This window comes from Peromyscus eremicus, chromosome 8b, assembly GCF_949786415.1.
Source record: "Peromyscus eremicus chromosome 8b, PerEre_H2_v1, whole genome shotgun sequence".
Classification (NCBI taxonomy): Eukaryota; Metazoa; Chordata; class Mammalia; order Rodentia; family Cricetidae; genus Peromyscus; species Peromyscus eremicus.
Window position 1 is genome coordinate 53,673,196 of NC_081424.1, and position 24,009 is coordinate 53,697,204.

Here is a 24,009-nt window from a genome sequence, read left to right on the forward strand (position 1 = left end):
TATGAACCTCTTAGAACTTAATTTGTATTCATGTACCTTATTTATTGGGACAGTCCTATTAACATATTTGTGTGTGTGTGTGTGTGTGTGTGTGTGTGTGTGTGTGTGTGTGTGTTTTCTATGTGGTCTTAAAACGCTTTGATAAATATCTTTGCTAACTTGCCCAAGTCTGACAGAAGGATACATGCCTAGAAGCTGCTGGTCCCAGGGCTATAGTTACTTTCAATTTTGTAGTACCATCTCAGGTAAGGTATTTGAGCCATGATTTGTTCATCACTGTAAGTAATTAGATAATAACGTTCTCAAAGGGCTTAGTGAGATGGAGGCTTCAGGTCTAGCGTGCAGAAAGAAGGTTCTCAATGGATTTCCTTTTCCTGGACTTAGAAAGACAACAGTTTGGGCTGCCCAGATGACCCAGCTGCTAAAGGCACCCACTGCCCAACGTGATCACCTCAGTTTGATCCCCAGACTCCACACATGAGCTATACGCATGTATCCACCCATGCCCAGTGTGTGTGTGTGTGTGTGTGTGTGTGTGTGTGCATGTATCCACCCATGCCCAGTGTGTGTGTGTGTGTTAGGGTTTTTATTGCTGTGATAAAACGCCATGAAAAGCAACTTGATGAGGAAAGGGTTTATTTTGCTTACACGTCCATATCACAGTTTCCATCCTGGAAGGAAATCAGGGCAGTAACTCAGGACAGGGATCTGGAGGCAGGAGCTGGTGCAGAGGCCATGGAGGAACACTGTTTACTGGTTTGCTCCCCATGGCTTGCTAAGCCTGCTTTCTTACAGGGGCCAGGACCACCAGCCCAGATGGTTCACCACCAAGCAAGCTGGGCCTTCCCACATCTTTCATCAATCAAGATAATGCACCACAGACTTTCTGAAGACCAATCTGGTGGGGGCACTTTTTTCAAGTGAGGTTCCCCCTTCCAAAATGACTCTAGCCTTTGTCAACTTGACATAAGTAGCCAGCAGTACACACACACACACACACACACACACACACACACACACACACACATTCACAGAAAACTCTATAGTACCACTTAATCACCATTATTGGCTGTAACTAGCAACTCTGGGGAGTTAAAAAAATTTTCCCCCAGTGCTGGGGAGTAAATCTCAGGGCTCATACATATTCGTCATTCATTCTACCACCTCCAGTCCAAGAAGCCACAAAATTGACATTACATTTAAATACCAACTCCTGGGGTTATAGAGTCTTGTCTGGAAGATATAGCCCTAATAAAAATACAATTAAGGCAAATCTTCCAGTTGCATCTTTTGTGAAAAAGCTCACTGCTCAATTTAAGTCATCCGTTTATTAATAAAACCCATGGACACTCAACTCTGGACAAACTCCTCTGAATTAAAGATGTTACAACTTCGACTTCTCCTTCCACTTAAGGAAACCTGTTGTGCCCTCAAACCTCTGAGGCATTTCTTTAAAAAAAAAAAAAATGATCCGAAGGACAGAAGGGGGTCATCTCCGAATGGAGTCCCCTAAATATCCAGGCCCAGAAGCCCAGGCCAGATCACAGCCTTGGGGAAACTCCATGGAGGACGCAGGCTCTCCCAGCCCGGGAGCAGGAAGTCATGGCTCGGCCCGGGCTGGCTGTCTATGTGGCACTGGCGGTAGTGAGCCCCCCAAGCACCCCGACCCCTCCGCCGCCGCGCCGTGGCCCGGGGATCCCAGGCGGGCAGCTCCCGGTCAGGGCAGAACCATCGTCGTCCTCCTCCCGCACGCAGCGAGCCGGGCCTGAGGCTCAGCGCCGCGCCCCGCGAACGGCTCGACGCGGACCAGGCCGCGACCCCGGCGCTCGCCCGCCCTCCCGTCCGCTCTCCGGCTCGCCCGACCCCCGCGGCCGCCGCTCCAGCCGTGGCCTCCCGTACTCAGGGCCGCGCGCGGGCGGCGGGGTCGGGGCGGAGGCCGGGGCGGGCGAGGAGGCCGGGCTCCGGCCGAGGCCCCAGGCGCGCTTCCGCCGGCCGCGCCGCGCACGCCGCGGTCCATGGGAGGCTTGGCCGGCGGGGGCGGGGGCCGCGCAGCCGGGGACTTTCAGGAACTGCAGGCGCGGGCGGCGGCGGGAGTCGCCGAGCCGCGGGGGCCCGAGCGCCGAGAGCAAAGGCGGAGACGACGGAGCCTCCGCGCAGAGCCGCGCCGCGCCGGGGCCGCAGCCGCCAGCCACAGCCGCAGCCGTCGTCCTCCCTCCTCCTCCTCCTCCGGCTAGGGCCGAAGCTCCGCGGCGCGGGAGACCAGCCGGCCCACCGGGGCCCGGGAACCGCCCGCCATGGCCACGAAGGTGAGGGGGCGCGCGGCGCAGGCCGGGCCGGCCGTTCGGCTCCGCGGCGGCCGAGGGAGGCCGAAGAGCCCCGGGCGGGTCGCTCGCGAGTCTCCGCGGCCCCGGGCCGCCGCCGCCGCGGGCACCGGAGCGGAGCAGCGCCGGGGTTCGGGTTCCTCCCAGGAGGCGGCTTTGCAAAGTTTGCACCTGAGCTGGCTGGGGCGGGCGCCCCGGGACGGAAAGTTCCCGCAGCCCCGGAGCCGCGGCCCCCGCCCCGAGGCTGCCGCACGGCGCCTGCCTCTCTCCCTCCTCCGGACCGCGGCCCCGCGCGCGAGGGGGCCGAGCCCGGCGGGGAGGACGCTGCAGCCTCCGGGAGCCGCGCTCCGCGCCCACTGCCTTCAAGTCTCTCATTTTTTCCTTTTGTTTTGCTGTCTTTTCGGTTTGAATGGGACGTTTTCGGAGTGAATAAAGTATCAAGAGGGAAATGACTGTGCTTTTACATGACGTGTTTGCTTGCAGAAGAAAAACAAAAACAAAACAAAACAAAAAAAGGGCCAAGGCCCGAATTGCTTAGTGGAACTTTGGTTCCTGCTTGGTAAATGGCCAGGAGTCTTGGTTTGCTTATTTTATGTTACTGTTTGTGAAATTGGCAGTCCGTTTTTTGCTATCTGAGTCTGCAAAAATTTGTTTCCTCGGTTCCCTTTTCTTGTATGGTTTCAGTAGTTACTTGGGGGATGAAATAGCCATCAGGAAAAGCCAGAACCTTGGAAATGAGGACCTGGGGAGAGAAGCACCATAGGTGAACCCCTGATGGATCCGTGATGTGTGGGATTTACTTGTACGAAGAGTTTTGATTATGTCAAACATCAGCATGTCTTTCCACATTTATTTTTGAAATATCTAAGCTACTTCTGGGTTGATGAAAACTTCTTTTTTTTTTCAAGGTGGGAGTTTATGGAAGGATTATATAGAAAAATGTTAAGGAGTTTGAAAGATCAGAAGTGTCTGATAACACTTAGTCTGTTGAAGTTGGGGGCCGAGATAAATTCAGTTCTCTGAATCTGTCTAGGTGGTGTGTTTATACAGAAAGGAAGCTTCTCCAGGGAACTTGCTACTGCTGCTGTTGGAATAATTGCCTTGTTAGTGTATCTGGGCTGTGTTGTTGCTTGGTTTTATTAGACATGAGCCAACTGGCCACCTTTGTAACATACTGATTTTGTGACCACGTTGTTGGAAAGAAAACCTAATTCAAACAAAAGATTTCTAAGGAAATTTGATTTTGAGGTTTGTTGCCAAACATTTCAGAAATTGCAAATCCAATTACATAGTTATCTTGCAGCCTTGGTAGTGGTTTGTGACATAAACCCTATTCTGTAGGGGTCAGTTTTTACCAGTCTGACTCGCACATGCCTATTTTAGCTTAGCAACTAATATGTACGTATACATGCTTAATGAAAAGTTTATTTCACGATGACGCTTGAACTTAACTCTTCCAGTGGGAAAAGCACAGTCGCCCCTCTACTGAAGTCGAGTTGCCTGTGACCTCATTGAACACAAGTCTCACACCCTGTGGGAGCATTTTCTGCTTTGTTATCTCCTTCTCCGAAGGCAAATTCCACTTCTCCTGGCCACGGCGCCCCTCCCCACTTGGTAATCACAGTTCCTGGAGGTGCGCATTCCCGTGTGGACTGGGTGACCAACCATTGCTGTCTGAGGAAAGGGGCTGGCTGGGAAGCTCTCATCGAAGGGAAGCCTCCTGCAGTTCTGGCTTTCCTATTCCCAGATGGTTCTTGTGGCAAACCAAAGTCTCATTTTCCAGTTGTTTCCAGAGTCAGGTGGTCATTGCCGCTTGTCCCAGCCCCAGGACACACCCCTTCCCTTTCCTACAGCCCAACAGTTGGCCTTTTTTCCTTTCCTTCCTTTAATCGTGTAGGTGGTCAGATGTACTTAGTAGTCGTGATGATGGACTATTAATGAAGTTTTTAAGCTCAAGTGGTCCTCGGGCTTTTGATGTAAGAGCTAAGTGTCAGGAAATAAATGCATCATCTGGACGTTTGAGGTAGTGCTGGGATTGCCGTAGAGCAGACGGGAGAATGGTATTCTCTTCAGATAGTTTTCATCTTCACTGTTCTTAATGTACTTCCCTGAATCTACACTTACTTCTGAAGTTGCATGGTTTTTTAAAATGATTTGATGTGTATGGGTGTGTTGTTTACATGTGTATCTGTGTACCACATGCATTCCTGGTGCCTAAGAGGTTAGAAGAGAGCATTGGATCCCCGGGAACTGGCATTAACCAACAGTTGTAAGCTGCTGTGTAGGTGCTGGGAACCAAATCCGGGTCCTCTGGAAGAGCAGCCAGTGCTTTTAACCTAACCTGGGCTGTCTCTAGTCATCCTGAATCTCATGACCTTTAAGAGCTCTTGGTAGAGTCATAATAGAAAAAAGAAATCTTTTAGAACTTTAATTGGGCAGGTCTTCATTGCTAGACAGATAATCAGTAACTACGTTTTAGAGGGATCATCCGGGTTTTGTTTCTTGTCTTTCCTCAGTAGAGTGCTGAACTCTGCTTGAGTACACCACCGAGAGAGAGTCCAGTAGTGTCTCCTTTAACAGCACAGTGACTGGCTGTAGGAGTGTTTCTGTCTGGCCTCTGTTAGATGTCTCCCCAGATCATGCTCTGACACAGTCAAGCAGTGAATTGAAGATCAAATCTTTATTATGTCAAAATGAACATAAAATAATTAGTGGGAGTTGACCTGGATCCCTATGATTAGCTGTAAGTTCCATACTGGAATTAATCTTGGCTAATTGATTTGGATCCTTTTTCGCTTACATGGTCACTTTATAGGAGTAATAAAATTCTGGAGCCTGATGCCTCCCGGAATTCCCACTTCACTTTCCAGATCCACACCTGACTTTACCCATGTGTGTTATACAGCTTTTGGTTGAATTCAATGAGTGTGGAACATGAGAGATCTGGGGAGGAGATGAGACTCTTCCCTGGACTACATCCCTGGGAACAGTTTAAGAGAGCAGCCTGGCCGTCTCTTCTAAGCAGAATCTTCTTTATTTGAATAATAGAGATCCTACCTGACGAGTCTTAAGAATTAAAGCCGAGGGGCTGAGATTGGCTTGGCCGGTAAAGTGCACATGCATGGGGACCTGGGTTCCAGAATCCAAGTTTAAAAAAAAAAAAAATCCAAGAGCTCACACCTGCAGTTAGACTGTTGGGAAGGCCTCACTGGCCGGCCAGCCTGTCTGAGTCAGTGAGCAAAAAAATAAGATGGGGAGCAAGGAAGGCAACCTGTGTGACCACATGCACAAATGCACGCGCATATGTGCGTGCACACACAAGACTTTTTAATTTTTTTTTGGGGGGGGGCATTAATGTTGTTTTATTTTTGACAGGAGGTCTAATGTAGCCCTCACTGGTCTGGAACTCGCTCTGGAGACCAAGTTAAATTCCCAGAGGTTGCAGGCCTCTGCGTCTGAGTGCTGAGATGACAGGCAGGTGCCACCATCTCTAGCTCATTTGTATAGTTTTAAAAAGCAGTATAGGAGATGCTTCCTAACCACTTCTGTGTAACAGTATTTTATATGTCATAAATATCTGTATATGTGTAGTCAGGGAGAGATTCTGTAACAATAGACACACAAAATAATTTTGAGTACAGGAGAAAGAGATGGAAAGTGTAACAGTTTTGCAAAGACTTTTTAGTGTTTTGCCTTTATAACAATCATCTGAAAATGAAATAATAGCTTGGCTTTAACTGCTTAAAACTTGGTAGCTTTCAGCAGGATGTAGAGGTGCCCACTGTAATCCTGGCTCTAGGGAAGGAGAGACAGGAGGATCTAAGTTCAAGGCCAGTCTGGGGTTTGTGGTGAGATGCTGTCAAGAAAGCCCTGGTGGTGCATATGCTGTTCCTTCCTTCTCATGTGCCTTCTCTGTGCACGGGAGGATTTAGCATCACTTCCCAGAAACCTCTCATGTCATCTCCCGGTACAGGGTCCTGTCATCCTTCCCAGCTGTCAATCACGTGTGCTTCCATAGCTGGTGGCTGCCTCCTTCAGTGGGCCCCATCAGTGATGGTCTAGTGACACAGTGATTCATACATTGTAGCTTATTAAAGCTATAGTTCATCTCCAACTGTAAGTTAGCAACCTCCTCTTTAAAAGTGTACGTGCACGATGCAAAAATTATGCCCGCAATTTAGGTATTAGTAATGTTTTGAAATACAGTGGATCTACTCATGATTACATGAAAAATTGATTCTTAGGGTGTTAAAAAGCTGGAACCAGCCTCACGCTTTGAGACTTTCAAGAGTAGTCTTTAACTCATGAGTTCTCAACATTGTGCTTAGCTTCCAAAAGTTTAAGATTGCCCCATTATCTTTTGGTTGATTATTTCTCATTTGAAAGCACTGATTAGGGAATCTCATTGATAACCTGTAGGCAGAGTTTTCCTGTCCTGCAGCTGCTTCCCAAATAACTGACTCGGAGACTTAATATAAATTATAAATGCTAGGCCAGTAGTTCAGGCTTGTTTTTAGCTAACTCTTACATTTAAATTAACTCATTTCTATTACTCTATGTGCTGCCCCAAGGCTCATGGCTTTTACCTCTATCCCATTTTGTATGTCCGACTCATTCTCCGTCTGACTGGTGACTCTTCTGACTCTGCCCTTCCTCATCCCATCATTCTCGGTTTGGCTTTTCCACCTAACTTAATCCTGTTCATCTATTGGCTAGTCAGCTTGTTTATTAAACCAACTATAGTGATTTATATTAACACAGTGCATGGAAGGATTATTCCACAGCTATAACCAGTACTGTAGCTAGAAATTTGTTGAGACTAAGCTTATACTTAGGAAGCAATTTGGTCAATGTGTTTTCTGTGTGCAGAAAGGGCCTATCAATTCTCTATGTATGTAGTTAGTGAACGTCCATTAGATTGAACTTGTTAAATATGCTGTTCACACCTATCCTTACTGATTTATAGTCTTGTAGTTGGTGGAAATACTAGAATGGTGGGCTGTTGCAGAAGAGGGGATAGAAAGATTATAAGAGCCAGAGGACCAGGGAGCCTGCTGTGATTCGGTGTCTTCTGGACACTATAGGAAGCCTTACCCAGACATCTCAGTAAGTTGATTGCCCAAACAGCCTGCATAATGACCACACCAGTCAACATACCATTGCAGATGGGAATTCATCAGGCCCCACCCACAGGGAAGAGTTCCAGGCATTCAGTGGCTGCTGAGGGACGGAGAATCAAGGCTCTCTAGGGACAAGACCCTTGACAGGTTACCGAGGCTCACTCAAGTGGTCAGCTCTACAGACATGTATATATGCCACAGTAAATGTATGCAGGTGTGTGTGTGTGTGTGCACACAGGCTCACAGGCTCCCATGAGTAACAATAATAATCATAGAAGAAGAGATTTAAATCAGTCAGAGTGGGTGGGCTAGAGAGAGAGAAGTGAGGGAAGGATGGAAATGTTATAAATACAGCGTGCTTAGGTATGAAGTGCTAAAAATTATGAAAATGAACTTAAGATATAAAACAAAAGAATAAATAAAATCGTGAGCTTAAACAGTTTCTCAAAGCTTAATAGTATCTTTCAGGTGATTACAATTTTGCACCTTTATGAAGTGATCCTCTTGCTAGTGATGCATTTTTTTCTTTAACTATTTTTTCCACTGTTAATCTGACTTCATTAGCTTTTATTTCGCAAATATTGGTTGAATTTTTATTTATTTATTTATTTATTTATTTGGTTTTTTGAGACAGTTTCTCTATGAAGCCCTGGCTACAAGCTCTGGAACTTGCTCTATAGACCAGGCTGGCCTTGAACTCACGGAGATCCGCCTGCCTCCGCTTCCTTAGTGCTGGAATTAAAGGGGTGTGCCACCACCGCTCAGTGACTTTTGTCTTTTGATCCGAGGTGTCTTTGTACTAGGGGTTTCCGTCTGCCCCTGATGATGTTTCCTGATTTTTACCTATTCCTGGCTGCTGTCTTCCAGGCTGATTGAGGGTTATCAGTCTCAGGGTTTGGGATGCTAACCCTGCCTTTCCCAGCCCTAGCTTTTTGGAGGGTTTGTGTTATATGTCTCTTCTCCCCAAGTGGAGAACGTTAGTCTATTAATGTTTCTAAGTTAAAGTCTGAAGTTACTCAATATCATACTTTCTGACTTTAGAAATGACCTAAGAATATATAACTGCAGTAAATTCCCCAGTACAATCAGTTAATTACTTAGTATTAAATAAAATAGAAATTAGGTGTTTTCACTGTGTAGAGTTAATGGGTATCTAGATGTACCATTGGCCCCTATGTTTGTATACTCTATTTTCTTATATTTCAGTCCTTTGCCTGTACTCTGGAGTGCTGGGATTAAAGGCGTCACCACCACACCCAGCTTCACCCTTTCTTGGGGTAGTTTTTCTGCTTGGAGTGAATTGGGGTTCCCATTAATGCAGGCTTGTTGTTGGTAACTTGGTCATTTATGAAATGCATTTTCCCAGTCCATCAAAGATGGCGGGCGTTCTAGGCTGACAGTGCTGTGCTCAGTACAGTGACCCTGTCATTCCTCAGCTTCCAGGGTCGCTGAGCAGCCATTGGCTACCCTTGTTTTCTAAGTGCCCAGTTCTTCCCTCTGCCTGTTGTCAAGACCCTGTCTTCACTGTTCTGACGGCCACTGCGGTGTCAGTGTGGATTATGTGCTTAGCTTGGGACCTAGAGGATGACCCGGGATGTGTTCCAGTGTTGGAAGTTCTGTTTGGTTCAGCTTCAGTCCGTGTAGTCAATCATGTCTTCAGTTTTTCACCTGTTGAGTCTGAAAACAGAGGTCGAACTCGGTGTCTTTCTGCCCATCCTCCTCCGTGGTGCTGTGTTTTCTTGTATGGTTTGCTTTTTTATTCTTTTCCTTGGAACTTAATCCAAGGAAGTTCTGACTGTTACACTAAAGTTGTTTCTCAGGCAGAGTTTGTCTGTCCGGTCCCTGGGTCACCCCATCCTTGCGGTCACGACCTCTTCACGTGTTCATTCATGTCTTCCAGCTAGACAGCACAGACATGGCCTCTGATCTCAGGAGGAGTCCCGCCATCCCCTGTGCCACACCTGTGGAAGTCACTTCCTTGCTGTCCCACTCTCTCTCCTTCTTACTGGGATCCTTCTGCAGCCTCAGCTTGTTACTCTCAGACGTTTGCTCCCTTGTTTCCCTGACTCCATTAGGCCTAAGTGCAGCTCAGTCATGGTTCTGTGGATACAGGGTGAAATTCTGCTTAGCGTGTGTATTTCTCCCGGGGTTTTTCTCTCTTTTGGCGTTTTCCAGAGCTTTTCCTTTGTGCTGACCCAGCAGTGTGTTTCACAGGCCATGTGATTGTATGCTTTTTTGCCTGAAAATTTTATTACATTTCACTGTTCCAGTACGGTGGTGGCTCAAGTATTAGCTTGTCCTGCCTGCTGGAATAAAGGCCAGATCAGAGTATCCTGGGAACACACTGGAGAGTGAAGAGAGTGGAATATGTGTACAAGCTGTAAATCTCATCTTTGGGGATGTTGGTGTGAGCATTTGGGTGAAAACAGAGTTACCGCCAAGCTTTCAAAATTGTACACTGTGTGTGTTTCACAACTTGCCAATTGGTATTTCTTTTTTTCTTTTTTTCTCACGGTCATTCAAACCATGATGTTTTTACCCTGCTTACTCATTTTAGACATTATAAATATAGTATTTAAGGATGTTAGGTCTCTTGACTCAGTCTTTCTAACTTATTTTTAATATCTGAACATTGAGTCCTAGATAGAGTACCTATTACCTGCAGAGGCAGTACTCACAAGAGTCACAGACTTGCTTCTCTGCCTCTAGGTGAGAGAGCAGCATTCAGTAACGAGATGTGCTGGAGCTGAGTTCTCATTTAAAGTGCTCCTTAGTAGAGTGTCCTTCCGTCAGGACAGAGAGTGGATTTCAGAGAAGGCACGATGTCTAGTTTCCCTGGTTGGACTCTAAAATTTTCTGCAGGACTTGTCATACTAGGCCGCTTTCAGGAGCCAGTACAGAGCATGTGGCAGACAAATAGTCCACTGCCCTGGCTCGTTCCCAATTCCCTGTGGGCAGGGACATGGTGTTCAGGAATGGTTAAAGTTAGTTCTCCTTTTGATTTCCACAGTTTCCTGAGAGTGCTTGCCATGTTTATATGTTGTACTTGGTTTGAGGTACTTAGAACGTATTCTCTAGGGAAAGGGTTCTCAGCCAGTGGGTTTTCAGATCTTTGAGTCATTATTTACAGGCCATATTGTCTTTCATTTTGATACTGTTATTCAGAAGTGTATATAGAATGTTACAGTGATACACAGACTCGCAAATACTTAGTTTCTTTTTCTGTTGCTATGATGAGATGCCTTGACAAAAACAATTCAAGATTTATTTCAGCTCACAGTTCAAGGGTACAATCCATCATGACAGCAGAGTCAAAGCTGCAGGAACTGGAAGCAGTTAGTCACATTCCATCTATAATTATGAAGTAGAGAGAGAGATATGAATGCCTGTGCAGCTTTCTCTTTTCTATGCAATCCTAGATCCCAGCCTAGGGAATGGTGCCTCCCACAGTGGGCAGGTCTTCCCACCTATTGAGATAACCCCTCACAGGCACACCCAAAGGCATCCCATAGGTATGCCGGGAGACTTGTCTCCTAGCTGATTCTAGATCCGGCCAAGTTGACAACACAAACCATCACAAATACTAATCACGCCATACTACCTTTAGTGTTGTTTCTCAGTGAATTGTACTTTCACATAATGCTGTTGTATGAGGGGCATTGTATGCACGGAATGAACTTTGAGGTTGCTGCTGTCCTCTGTAGTAATTGTAGCCATGTCATAAAAACTCTTTTAGTTTGAGGTTCCTTTGAATTTTGTATTTAGGGAAAAAAAGAAAAAGATTTAATGTCTTCAGAATGCAGTAATCGTGTGTCCTAGTCGAGCAGTGGCAGAGTAGCACAGAGACGAGGAGCCTGGGTTCTGGTCCCGACGAGTCTAGTTAGTGTGCTGCAGGAAAGTACCACAGACTCACTTTCCTCCTCTGCACAGTACACAGAATGGAGCGGATTCAGGTGCGAGTCTGCACAAGCCAGATGGGCAAAAAAAAAAAAAAAAAAAAAGAAATATATTGATAAAGAAAACTACTCTTCTATAAAAATGTACAACAGATTTTTGTCTCCCTCTCACTGGGAAAGTTGACTATAATCTGTTCAGCCCTCAGGTTGATCCTAGCCTGGGGGTGAAGGTCTTTACATTTGGGGGTGCCCACAGCTGACCTTGAAAGTAGGACTTTGTCTTGCCTTCTAGTCCCCTCAACCCTCCAGGGACCTGCTCTTTAGTCTGCACTCCTTAGGTGAGAAGCTCCGTCCACTTGCCCTCCTTTAGTGAGGACCAGGGAGCTATTTGCTGGTTCCATGCTGTGTGGGGTGCAGATCTCCGCATGGCTTGGTACTTTCTGTCCCGGTGCAGGAAGGAGCTGTCCACCAGTTGTCAGTAAATTTGGGTGCTAGAGACCAGTTGTAAGTCGCAGTGATCTGACTGTTCTCCACTGCCTTTGCGGGTAAGCCTCAGCCGCCTTTTCCAGCCTCTAGGAGTTTCAGGAGGAGGCAGAGAGAAGGCTTGATGCTCCAGAGAGAAGGCTTGGTGCTTGCTCTCTCGCTCTCTTTTGCAGAACCCTCCCAGGTGTTTTCTGTCTAGGTTTAGAGGCTTTAGACTCCCAGACTAGACAGACTGCTTTGTCACATCTTTCAGGATAGTGGCACTGGCGGTTTGGGTTGACGAGAAGGGTTGGGGAGACGAGGAGGAAGAGAGGAGGGGGAGGGGGGAGGAGGAGGAGGAGGAGGAGGAGGAGGAGGAGGAGCTGCTACCCACCTTAAAGATCGAAAGCAACATTACTAAAGTATTTTCTTTACCAAGCAATCTCAAGGACTAAGTGAAATTTCCCCTGTGGGCTTACTTTATAGTGAGAAATGATTGTTATGATTGGGTTGTGGTGTTTCATAGTATTATAAACATAGACTATAACACAGGATCCATACACCCAACTAAGAACCACAAGTTGTCAAGTCTAGTGTAGTCCTAACGTTAATTTGGGCTGTAGAGTCAGGGAGATCAGAGTTCAAGGTCGCCTTCTACTGTAGTGAGTTCTGGGCCAGGCTGGTCTCTAATACCGTTCTTTGTATGTAGAGCAGAACCATACACCGAGTTCACAGAAAAGCACATGGTGGTCAGTCATGATGCCATTTCCCTCTTTCAGTGGTTTCATCAAGCACTTACTGGGCCAAAGAATGTCGAAATGTAAGGAATATAGCATCTAAGAAAACAGTTTTTCAAACTGCTGTCCACAGGGGGCTGGAAAGTTGGCTCATTAGTTAAGAGTGCTGGCCGTTCTTCCAGAGGATCTGGGTTCAATTCCCAGCACCCACATCACAGCTCACTCCTGTCTGTAACTCCAATTCCCCTCACACAGACACACATGCAGGCAAAAAACCAATGCACATAAAATAAAATGTGCCCCCAGGACTTTCTCCCTTGGGAGAGATGGCTGGTTAACAAGGTGAATGAGGAGAGAGAGGGCCTGAAAGGAGGGTGCACGTGTTAAGAGGTGGGTACGTAATACCCAGTGTGAGATGTGGTGGGCAGTGAAGTCCACAGGAAGGTAACAGAGACCTGAACAAAGGAGTGGTCCTGTCATCCAGAGCTCTGAGGAAAGGTGTTATCCTCGGGTGTACATGTCTGGCCAGTGCCCGCTGAGGCACAGAATTGTCCATGGGCCAAGTCAGTAGGGAGCTATGTAGGCCATGCCTGGGGCCTTGCATTGATTTGGCAACATGAAACTATTGGAGGGTTTTCACCACGCCCGGGTGACTGGTTCCTTTGCTGCTGCTGCTTCTTGTGTTTGTCTTTGTTGGTCCTGCTGTGTTCACTTTGATACTGGATTGAAATCTTTAATTCCTTCTTAAAACTTAATTGATTATATCCAGTACAATCACTGCTATATTTAAGCGGATCAGGGAGCTTCAGAAGAGCAAGCTGGAGGATCATCCTTTTATACCTCGAGTATCTCAATCAGTTGAAAGATTGTTGAAAGAAATAAGAATCTGTCTAGTAGGTGAATCTGAAAGCCAGATAGAAGCTGTTATTTCCTGGACATGCGGATGCACATAGCCCATTGGACCACTCACCCCTTTGGCCTATAGCCAGGTTGGTCTGTCATCCTGACCTCACTGGTGTCCACCCAGATAGGAAGTGAACGATTTCCACACGGCAGGATCAGTTAGGGCTGGCTGCATTCCTCGTCTGATGCATATTGCTGTAGCTGGTTTCTGGTGTGACTCCTGAAGCCTCCAGTCATGAACAGAGCAGGGTCAGAAGCAGCTGGAGTACCAAGAACTGGGTTGGAATGTTCCCTTGGGCTTAGAAGAAATGACATCATCCTGGTTTAAGAGTTTGCAAGTCAATGAATCTTTGTTCTTCCGTGGGTCATTCAGTGATTTGTTTGTTTGTTTGAAGTATATTAATGGAGTTTCATAACACTTCCATGCCTGTGAGTTGTTTATATATTATCCAAACATTTCGGCATACTTCAGTATTTTTTTTTTTTTATTGTAGCTATTTGTAAACATTTCAAACAGACCAAAGTAGAAAGGTACAGTGAACCTTCATGGACCACCTACCAGCTGCAGTGATCAGCTCCTGAACAATTTCATTTTTTTTCAGTCCTGCATCTTGCATTTTTCCCTTACCTCATCATTTTTGAATAAATTTCCGACATTATTTCATAGAAAATATTTTCATATATATACATATATATGAAAGTAAAGACTTTCCAAAAATACACAATCAAACCCCTGTTATTATATTTACACATTAATAATAAGCCTTAGTAGCAAATATTTGGTCTTAACAGTGGGCCTTGTGCAGGGGCCCACAGAGGCTTCCTAGTGAGAAACTATTCAGGGTCAGAGAATCTGGGCTTGCTTTTCCCAGCAGGGCTGTATAATGGAGTGATTTGACCACGGGCATGGTTACCAGGTGTTTGGAAGGGTCTGCACTTGGCTGTATGGTGTGCTTTGATCTTGCAAGGGGGAGGTCTTTTGCCTCTCCCCTTGGCATGTTATAAAAAGCCCTTTTCAGCAAAGAACGAGGCTGTTGAGTATTGACCCAGGCCCTCCCAAAGCTTATCTTGTGTTTCTGTCTTTCTTCTCGTCGGCCAGGTCTCTCTTTCTATCTGATATTTTCTTACCCCTCTCTCCTCTCATAAGAACCCTTCTAAAGATGGGAGCCGCAGCCTTGTAAACACAGCCTAGATTGTTCTCTGTGTTTATGTTGCTTTGTGATCATTAAGACCAAATTGTTTTTAGGTTAACGTGAAGAGTTCATACAACTGACAGTCACTGAGTATCATCTAAAGATGGCACTGTTCACCTGGAGGCTTTAAGATGCCTGCGTGGGTTGCGCATACTAACTTGTTCACTTCAGTGCACTTAAAATCCTCATGGGACAAGGCTGCTCTTGGTCCACAGCTCAGGTGGGGACGGCAGTAGGAGGATGCTGAGGGAAGTGGAGGGGTGAGATTGATCCCAGCTGAGGGGGAGATGGGCCTGGCGTTCCCCTCTAGCTGGTGGCGGCAGCTGTTTACAGAATGATGGAAACAAGCATGGAGGTGGAGACAGACACTGAGCATCTCATTTGAAGTCAGTGCATGCACATCGTGTGCTCGCCAGGGCCCGGGGAGCCGGCGTCTGCGGGGAGCCTGTGAGCCATTCCCAGGGTTGCCGTTCTTGTTCGTAGAACCCGCACTCAGAAGGCACTGCCTACGGCTTCTGTCTCTAGTGGGTTGTAAAGAGCTCGAAGGCCATTTCGAACCATTGTGAGCACAGAATCCTAGAGTTTCAGAAGTTATTACCCATCTGTCTGAACTGTTGTCTCGGTTATACTTAGCTTTTTAGCAATTTATTTTGAAGGTTCCTAAAAATGCCCCACTTACATTTTTTTAAAGTTGCTTTTTTCACTCATTTCATCATCTTTTGCAATAATTCAAATGCATAGCTCCAGTCGTAAGTACAAGTGTATAAACTGGCTTAGAAACTATCCCCGCTGGCTCTGTGTAAGCACATGATCCATGGGTGAGATCAGAATTACTCCCGTGTTCTACATGCTGAGATCAGCATTCCCGTGTATCCTGCCATGTGTGGAGTGCACCTTGGCATCTGATAAACTGCTAATGTGAATTACAGGTTCCATGACAGTCTTCTATGAGTGAGTCTTTTTTTTTTTTTTTTTTTAACCTAGGCTGACCTCAAGAATTCAGCCTCCTGCCTCAGTCTCCAATATTCTGGGATTATGATCTTGTGCTACAGACCAGCAATGAGTCCTGTTTTGAGATTTGTGGCCGATTACCCCAGATTGCTTAGGTTAGAGTTTATGGTTCTTAAGAATCTAAGATTTGGCTTGGAAAGAATTGATCAAGGCAGGTACTGAATTGAGTATTGTTTTGTTACTTAGTTCTGTAACTTGATCACTTTCTTTGAGCCTGTCAATGTCCTAATGCCATAGCAAACACTTAAAAAATAATTAAAAATAAGTGTTTTCAATCAAAAGATGTCTTAGAAAACTGTGTTTGAAATATCAATGACATAATTTCTTAAAGTAATGTGATGGTATCATTTTTCTATACTATTTTATAAGTAGGAAAACAGTTCATACATCTTTAAATGTAGTCTTACAGGCTTATAGGTAACTGGATAGTTACACTGTCTGGAGGCTTTCTTTCATTCCACCCTACACATAAGGGGAGTTTAATTTTTGAGAAAATCTATTCTGCTGATGGTGACGAGATATAATCTTTCTGGGTGTGTCGATTCACCCTCTGTTCATTGTTTATAATGCAAGTGAAGTAATTAGGTTCTCTGGTGAGGACAGGAAAAGCAAAGCAAACCAAACGTCATTTCTGCCCTTGTTTGTAAGAAGGCAAACTCAGACAAATCAAAACTGTTTCTACAGTGCCACGTTAAACCCCAAGCAAGGGCTCAGATCAGACCTCCAAGACGGAATCTACACGGCGCTTACTGCTTCCCCACAGCGCTTCGGTCTCTGCTCAGGGAGGGCTGTCTCCTTCGGTGCAGTGTGAGTGTTCCTCCCCATTCGCCTTCCAGAGTCACGTCTCTTCCTGTGTGTTCGCATGGGCCTGTGGAGCAGATGTGGATGTAGTGACTGTGGAAGGATAGCTGGGAAAGGCCAGACTTTTCCTCATCACATCAGACAGTCGGGATTGCAGTTCCAGCGTCACTGCTTCCCGGCAGTCATCACTCTGGGCTGAGGATCCCATTGTGATTTCCTTTATAGAGAGGCTAAGCGGGTAGTGTTGAGGATCACCACACAGTAAAGAATACAGAATCACCCCACCTCCTCCTACTAACTGCTCCCTGGACTAATTATGTCCTCGATCTCTCCCTCAAGGTGGATCTGAGGTCACCTCTGTTACTTACTAGAAAGAGGGGTGGAAACTAACAAAATGGGAGAGGAGCAGTAAAGAAAGAAGGAACGTGGCTGTTGTAGCCTTCAGCCGTGTTTGCTCTGGTGGTGGTGTTCTGGGTGAGAGAAGAGTGAACTGGGAGGGAATGGACATGGGGCTAGGTAGGGTTGAACCGTGGAGGTTCCTCACTTCCAGAGAAATGGATTGAACGTGGTCTCGGGTATACCCATATAGTAGCTTTTGAGGTGTGACGTGGTGGCTGCTTTATGGAGAGAGCCTCTAGTGTCAGCGCACAAAAGTTGGTCAAATAGAGGAAAGATTTTGTCCCATGAGATCTTCATGGAGCCAGGTTGTAGCTTGGGATGATTGACATCGAAGGTGTGGGGTGAAGCTGTTTGTGTTTCGCCGTCTCCTGAAGTGTTTCTGTATGCCCTTGGATGAGCTGTTGATTATTCTGGGAGAGGGGTGGCCTTGCCATCACAAGGTGCTTCTGAGGTGCCGAGCGCCTCCTGCCAGGTGCCCACTTACGTCACCTCACCGCCCCTCACGTCACCTCACCGCCCCCCACGTCACCCCACCGCCCCTCACGTCACCTCAGCGCACCTTGCATGTCTTTGGTATTCTTCGGCAGGGCTCACTTTGCAGGACAGGACAGAGGGCAGGACAGAAAGGATCTGGTGGAAATCTGACCAGGTGCACGTCGAGCAGCGCAGGTGTGTCTGCTTAGATGTGCCCTGCTCAGGGTTGTCTGGCTCGTCTGTCTTTGTCTGTAAGGCGCGCACACTCATAACCTTTTTCTCTTTATTGTTTGCTTGCTTGGAGGACCAGGTGTGATTTATTTTCCCATTTTTATATAAAAAAAGCTAAGCTCTTCAGATTATGTTTTATTCTTCTAACTTAATTCTCTCTTTAAATTTTTTGCTACATTTAATTTATTATTTATGGGGGATGCACCCATTCCACAGTGCGTGTGTGGAGGTCAGAGGACAGCTTGTGGGAGTTGGTTGTCTCCTTTCGCTGTGTGGGTTCCAGGAATTGAACTCGGGTCATCAGACTTGGTGACAAGTGCCAGCGCCCACTGAGTGGTCTCGCCAGCGCTATCTGAACTCCTGGGCAGTCTTTCTTACAACATCCCTTACGTACTATGTGATGCAATAAAAACCAACTGTAGTCCTGTGGTGAGGCTCAGATTAGCTACATGAATTTAGAAGAGTCTCTAGAAGAGAAATTGCCCCAGAGAGGAAGTACTGATAAAAATAAATCCTAGTTAGGAAGACCTGTGCTGCTGCAGTCATCGTTAGGACAGATCCCGTAGTCTTCATGTCAGGAGTTTACGTGCGTTCACACGGGTGTCCTTATGGAGTCTGAACAGCTCTCTTAGTGGGGCTGTCTCAGGTGCTGTATAGAAGACATTTAACTTTAATTCTTGAAGTAGACTGAAAGGGACTTACAGGCCATCTGTTCTAGCCCAACCTTTTCCTGTTGAAAACTGAGGCCTGGGTCTACAGAGCTGTCTAGCAGGTAAGGACGCTTGCTTCCACGCCTGAGTTCAGTGCCCTGGTCCTGGGTGGTGGAAGGAGAGCAGACTCCCTCCTGGGACCTCCAAGCATGTGCAGTGTCAAGCTTCCACCCCCACTCTCCATAAATCAAGGGAAAAACTAACAACTGAGGAAGCCTGAGCCGGGCTGCAGCTCAGCAGTAGGGCACTCTCCTAGCACGTGTGAGACCCTGGCTGTGGTCCCAGCAGGCTGAGCCTGCAGCCGGGAGAGGTCCTACACACCTGTGATGCTGAGGTGGGGTGAAGAGGAGGAAAGAGATAACCAAAAAGCCAAGGCCTAGAAAGGAGTATTCGGTGTCCTTTGCCTTGTATGTAAGTCGTGGGTATGACGGTAGCCGGAGTTACGGAGAGAAGATGCGTAATAATTACGGTGGCTTGCAACCTGTAACTGAAACCTAGGCGAGCATAACATTAACAAAAGGAGGCTTATAAAAATGGCCAGGCTGTCCAGAGTTATAAATCTCTGGAAAACTTGAACATCGTAGAGTGTAGATATTCTTACAGAGTTTTCTAACTGTAAAAAAATAATTTCAGCCATTTTCATTATTGAGCTTCCACGACAAAGGTGAGTCTGCCGAGAATCATCCCTTCTGCGGCTGGCTGGGCAGGAGGGCTGAAGAACTGCACCGCATCTCACTCATGGGATCTGCTTTTAGTAGTGCTCAAGTCCTACAGCCCGCCGCCTTCCAGTGTGTTTTATTCCTGTTCTTTGAATGCCACATCATTTGCATAGAAAGCAGTGAGTCCCTGCTATAAATAAAATGATAACTTCTGTGAGTGTGCCTTCGTGTGTGGCTGCTGGTCTGTTTGCACGCTGGCCTTTTGTGGCTCTTGACTGTGCAGTTGTGCCCTCCTGTTGGCACACTGGCCTTGTGCGGATCTTGACTGTGCAGTGGTGCCCTCCTGTTGGCACACTGGCCTTGTGCGGATCTTGACTGTGCAGTGGTGCCCTCCTGTTGGCACACTGGCCTTGTGCGGATCTTGACTGTGCAGTGGTGCCCTCCTGCCTCACAGCTTCTCTTCTTTGCTCTCAATAGCTAGCTCCTTCCTTCTGTAGATTTCAACTTCAATACCTCCTCAGCGACCTTATTTTCTTAGCCCTCCTGAGTGAGGCTGGTCACACCACTTGTCTTTAAATAATTTCCCACAGCTTGGAATTACCTGGTACATTGAAACAAAGGCTTCTTTGGCAAGAAAGATGAAGCATTTATCTAAATTGTTCTATTATTAATAAAAACTCAGGAGTCGGCCGGGCAGCGGTGGCACATGTCTTTAATCCCAGCACTCGGGAGGCAGAGCCAGGCGGATCTCTGTGAGTTCGAGGCCAGCCTGGTCTACAAAGTGAGTTCCAGGACAGGCACCAAAACTACACAGAGAAACCCTGTCTCGAAAAACCAAAACCCAAACAAAACAAAACAAAAAAAACCTCAGGAGTCAGATATTGGGGTAAAAACCTGATAGATCAAGAAAGCCTCTGAGGTTCGACCAGTTGACCCTCTCTCTTCACGCTTTCCAGATCTAAAAGGCCAGTGAATCTTTCTACTCCTTCCTGGGCCTCTCTATTGTATCCCGAGTCCTCAAATCTCTATGGCTAATTCCTGTCAGCCTGTTGTAGACTCCGCCCCCTGGTGCAAGGTTAACTTTATTAACAGTCTCCGAGTGTCACAGTGTGATCAAATGTCCTGCAAACAGAAGGGGGTCTTGTTTGCTTCTACCACTGTCCCTCCTAGAACAGAACCTGGCTACATAACTGCCTATTCCTTGTTCATTGATAAAATGAACTCAGATCAGATCCCTTGACTTCATCTGGTCACACTGGTCATCAACTTTAGCAACCATATAACATCCTATCAGAATATAGAGTTTAAAATTGACTATGGTGGCCTTTATAACCAAAAAGCCAAGTCTGTTGGGGGAAAAGTCTTCCCTCCATCTGTGTGAGAGGGTTAGAAAGTATAATAAAGAAGTATAGCCTAGTGGTGGTGCATACCTTTAGTCCCAGCACTTGGGAGGCAGAGGCAGGAGGATCTCTGTGAGTTGGAGGCCAGCCTGGTCTACAAAGTGAATTCCAGGACACCCAGAGCTGTTAAACGTAGAAACTCTGTCTCAAATAAAATAACGACGATGACGATGACAAAGATTATTAAAGAAAGAAAAAGGAAATATGTTTGTAGGGGAGGGTTGGAGAGATAAAGTAAAGCTTGAGGACCTGAGTTCAGAACCCTAGGACCCCTGTCAAGAGCCAAATGTGGTTGCACTCATCCGTATGTAAGCTTATCACTAGGGTGAGGACGCAGGCAAGCAGGTTCCTGGAACTAACAGCCCAGGCAGTCTAGGCAAACGGTGGGAGCCAGGCTCAGTAAGAAACCTTGACTCAAAAGATAAGGTGGAGAGCAATCCTGGAAGACACTTAGTGTAGACCTCTGGTCTCCACAGGTACCAACATGTACTCATATACGTATAGCACATGCACTCAAACACACACCTGTGCGCACGTGCTCATACACACACATACACAAATGTATGGGATAAGCATTGGTTTTTCTTTTTTAGATGTATTTATTTATTTAATGTACTTTGGGGTTTTGCCTGTATATATGTCTATATGAGGGTGTCAGATCCCCTGGAATTGGAGTTATAGACAGTTGTGAAACTGCCATGTGGGTGCTGGGAATTGAACCCAGGTTCTTTAGAAGAGCAGCCAGTACTCTTAACCATTGAGCCATCTCTCCAGCCCCAGAAATGTATTATTTTTTATTTTATGTGCATGGATGTTCCCTGTAGCTAGAGTTTTCCTGGTCATGCCTGGCCCACGGTCAGGACAAATCTCTCTCACCCACCAGTCCCACAGCCGCTTAGACCCAACCAAGTAAACACACAGAGACTTATATTCTTATAAACTGTATGGCCGTGGCAGGCTTCTTGCTAATTGTTCTTATATCTTAAATCAACCCATTTCTATTAATCTCTAAGTTGTCACATGGCTCATGGCTTACTGGTATCTTAACATCTTTTCATCGCGACGGCTGACAGCGTCTCTCTCTCTCTTTCTCAGCCTTCCACTTCCCAGAATTCTCCTCTCCACTTGTCCCGCCTATACTTCCTGCCTGGCTACTGGCCAATCAGCATTTTATTTATACAGAGCAATATCCCCTGCATCTCTGTACCATACTTGTGCCTGGTGTCTGTGAAGGCCAGAAGGTACTCAGATATCCTGGGCAACTGGAATTAGAGGCAGTTGTGAGCTGCCATGTGGGTGCTGGGAATTGAAGCATTGGCTTTTTAAAAAGTAAAACAATGTATTAATTTAAGAGTTTTATGATTTCTTGTTGAAATAATGGCTTTTGGCTCTTTTATGAGAGGAAGTAGGTGTTTCCTAAATGAAGGTTTTCATTTTAAGAAAACCACTTTCTGTTCTTTGAAAGCTGAACTAGATTAGAATAATTTGGAAATAGAAGTCAATTTGTTAGTTTGAACCATCCAGGCATCTAGTGTAGGTAGTAGACACTGTGCTCTGTGGCAGGTGGATTAATTATTTACCCACTTTTTTAATGCCTGCTGTACCAAGTGTGTCCTGATCAAGGTGGAGTGAGACACACAGACACTAAGTAAGCACTACTAGTGACAGGGCAGTAGTCCTTGAAGCAGTCCGTAGGAAGGACAATTGACACTTTGGAGGTCAGAGAATGCTCCCTATGTATGTATGACATCTTGCTTGAACTTGGAAGGTCAGTCAGGTATAATGGGAGATGTGTAGTGATCCAGAGGCAGAAGGCATGCTGTGGTTATGGAACTGAAGATCGTTCAGTGAGTCTGGGATTTATATTTGAGGGTAAGAATGAGTGCTAAGTATCTGGCCATAGAGATGTGCGGAGCAGGGTGGTCATATACCACACACACACACAAACACACACACACACACACAAGTTGGGAAACTTTGGAGAGCAAAGGAGGGTGTTCCTAGTTATACTAGTAGGCATGAACTGGTCTGGCCTGCATAGACTAGAATATGTTTAACATATTTGTAGGGCTGTTTAGTAATGTTCAGACCTAGCTTAGTGAATGGGTAGATATTGACAGCCACTGTGTCCTGGGAATTTGAGGAAGCGTGAAGGGTCTGCTCCAGAGAGGCACACTCAGTTTGACAGCAGAAAGACTCTTCTGGCTGCAGGGCTGCAGAATGAAGTTTGTGAGAAGCGGCAGGTGTGAGGCAGCTGGAGGAACCTTTTGGGACAGTTGGAGTGGATGCTGCCTTACTGTGGAACTGAGACATGGGATGGAGAGAAGTGAGCAGATCTCAGATCTGTTTAGAAATAGATGTGAAGAGACTGAGAGAAGTAAAAAGTGATACTAATAACCTCGAGGTTTTTCTGTAAGGCGTGTTGATGAGGCTCCATCTAGAGGGGGCACATTCAGGACAGTGGACTTTATGGTGGAGTACTGAGGAAGTCTTCCTAGACCAGTCCCAGGCTGCTTACCACTCAAAAGCCAATGCTCAGAAGTCAGGGGTTGGTGGTAAAGACATTCGTTCTGTTGGAGGGTGGGTACTGAGAAGATGGAGGAGCTGTTATCCTCAAAGCTCCATGGGGGGCCGGCTTACGCTGCTTTTATATAGAAAGAAATCTACTGTGTGAAGGTGGGTGGGAAGGCCATGTGCTGAAGAGTGTGTGTCTTCTGTTTTGTTTTTTTTCATCAGGCCAGAAGGATCTGACTAACCATGTTCTCCTTGGAGCTAGTTCCTATATTCTTTAAATAGGCAAACTATTTTCCTGCAAATTAAACACCGTAGTAGTGTATATGCTTTGTGTTAGCTGAGGCACAGAACTGAGGAGTAAGGAGAGGCATTGCATGTTCTGGTACAATCTGAAGGTCATCAGCTGTTCTGAGCTCAGTAAATCTAATGAAAGATTAGTTAGCAGTTAATTTGTTAATAATTTAGGTGCAGTTTCTCTAGAGAACTTACATTGCTGGGCAAAGGGAGAGGTTCAGCCTTGCAGGGGGGAAAAGGGAGAGGTTCTAACCTTGCAGGGGGCAAAGGGAGAGGTTCTAACCTTGCAGGGGGCAAAGGGAGAGGTTCTAACCTTGCAGGGGGCAAAGGGAGAGGTTCTAACCTTGCAAGGGGCAAAGGGAGAGGTTCTAACCTTGCAGGGGGCAAAGGGAGAGGTTCTAACCTTGCAGGGGGCAAAGGGAGAGGTTCTAACCTTGCAGGGGGCAAAGGGAGAGGTTCAGCCTTGCAGGGGGCGAAAGGGAGAGATTCTAACCTTGCAGAGGGCAAAGGGAGGGGGTCAAAGTAGCTTTGGGAAGGGCAACTCCCAGTGCTGAGGCCAGGGTTACTGTAGGTCCTGGAAACCTGACTAAGGCAGCAGGAGAAAGAAGAACAGACAGACACTAGAGAAACCAGACACATGGACATGGAAAAGCTGGAGTTAAGTGGCCTGTGCATGCTCTGAGGGAGGCACAGCTATAACTCAACAGTGCACATCTGGTTATCATCGCACATCTGTTTATCATCTACAGCACAGAGGGAAGACTTAGCTAGTCTTGATTTGGGGTCTCTGGCTGAGGGAGGAAGAAGTCACAGGCTAGTTTTTGTACACACTGTCAACATTTGAGCTCAGATCCGAGGAAGGCTTTGCAGTCCCTCTAGGCCTC

The 24,009-nt window shown here is 46.4% G+C and overlaps 1 protein-coding gene across 1 annotated transcript in view; it reads left to right on the plus strand.

Annotated features, from left to right (window-relative positions):
• The first annotated feature begins 2,100 nt into the window (after positions 1-2,100).
• The window catches only part of Snx9 (sorting nexin 9), an 84,516-nt gene continuing 62,607 nt past the window's right edge, over positions 2,101-24,009 (plus strand). Inside the window, exon 1 of the mRNA XM_059272813.1 lies at positions 2,101-2,306. Coding sequence (XP_059128796.1) covers positions 2,295-2,306 — 12 coding nt within the window. The 5' untranslated portion in view covers positions 2,101-2,294. The remainder of the gene's footprint in view (positions 2,307-24,009) is intronic.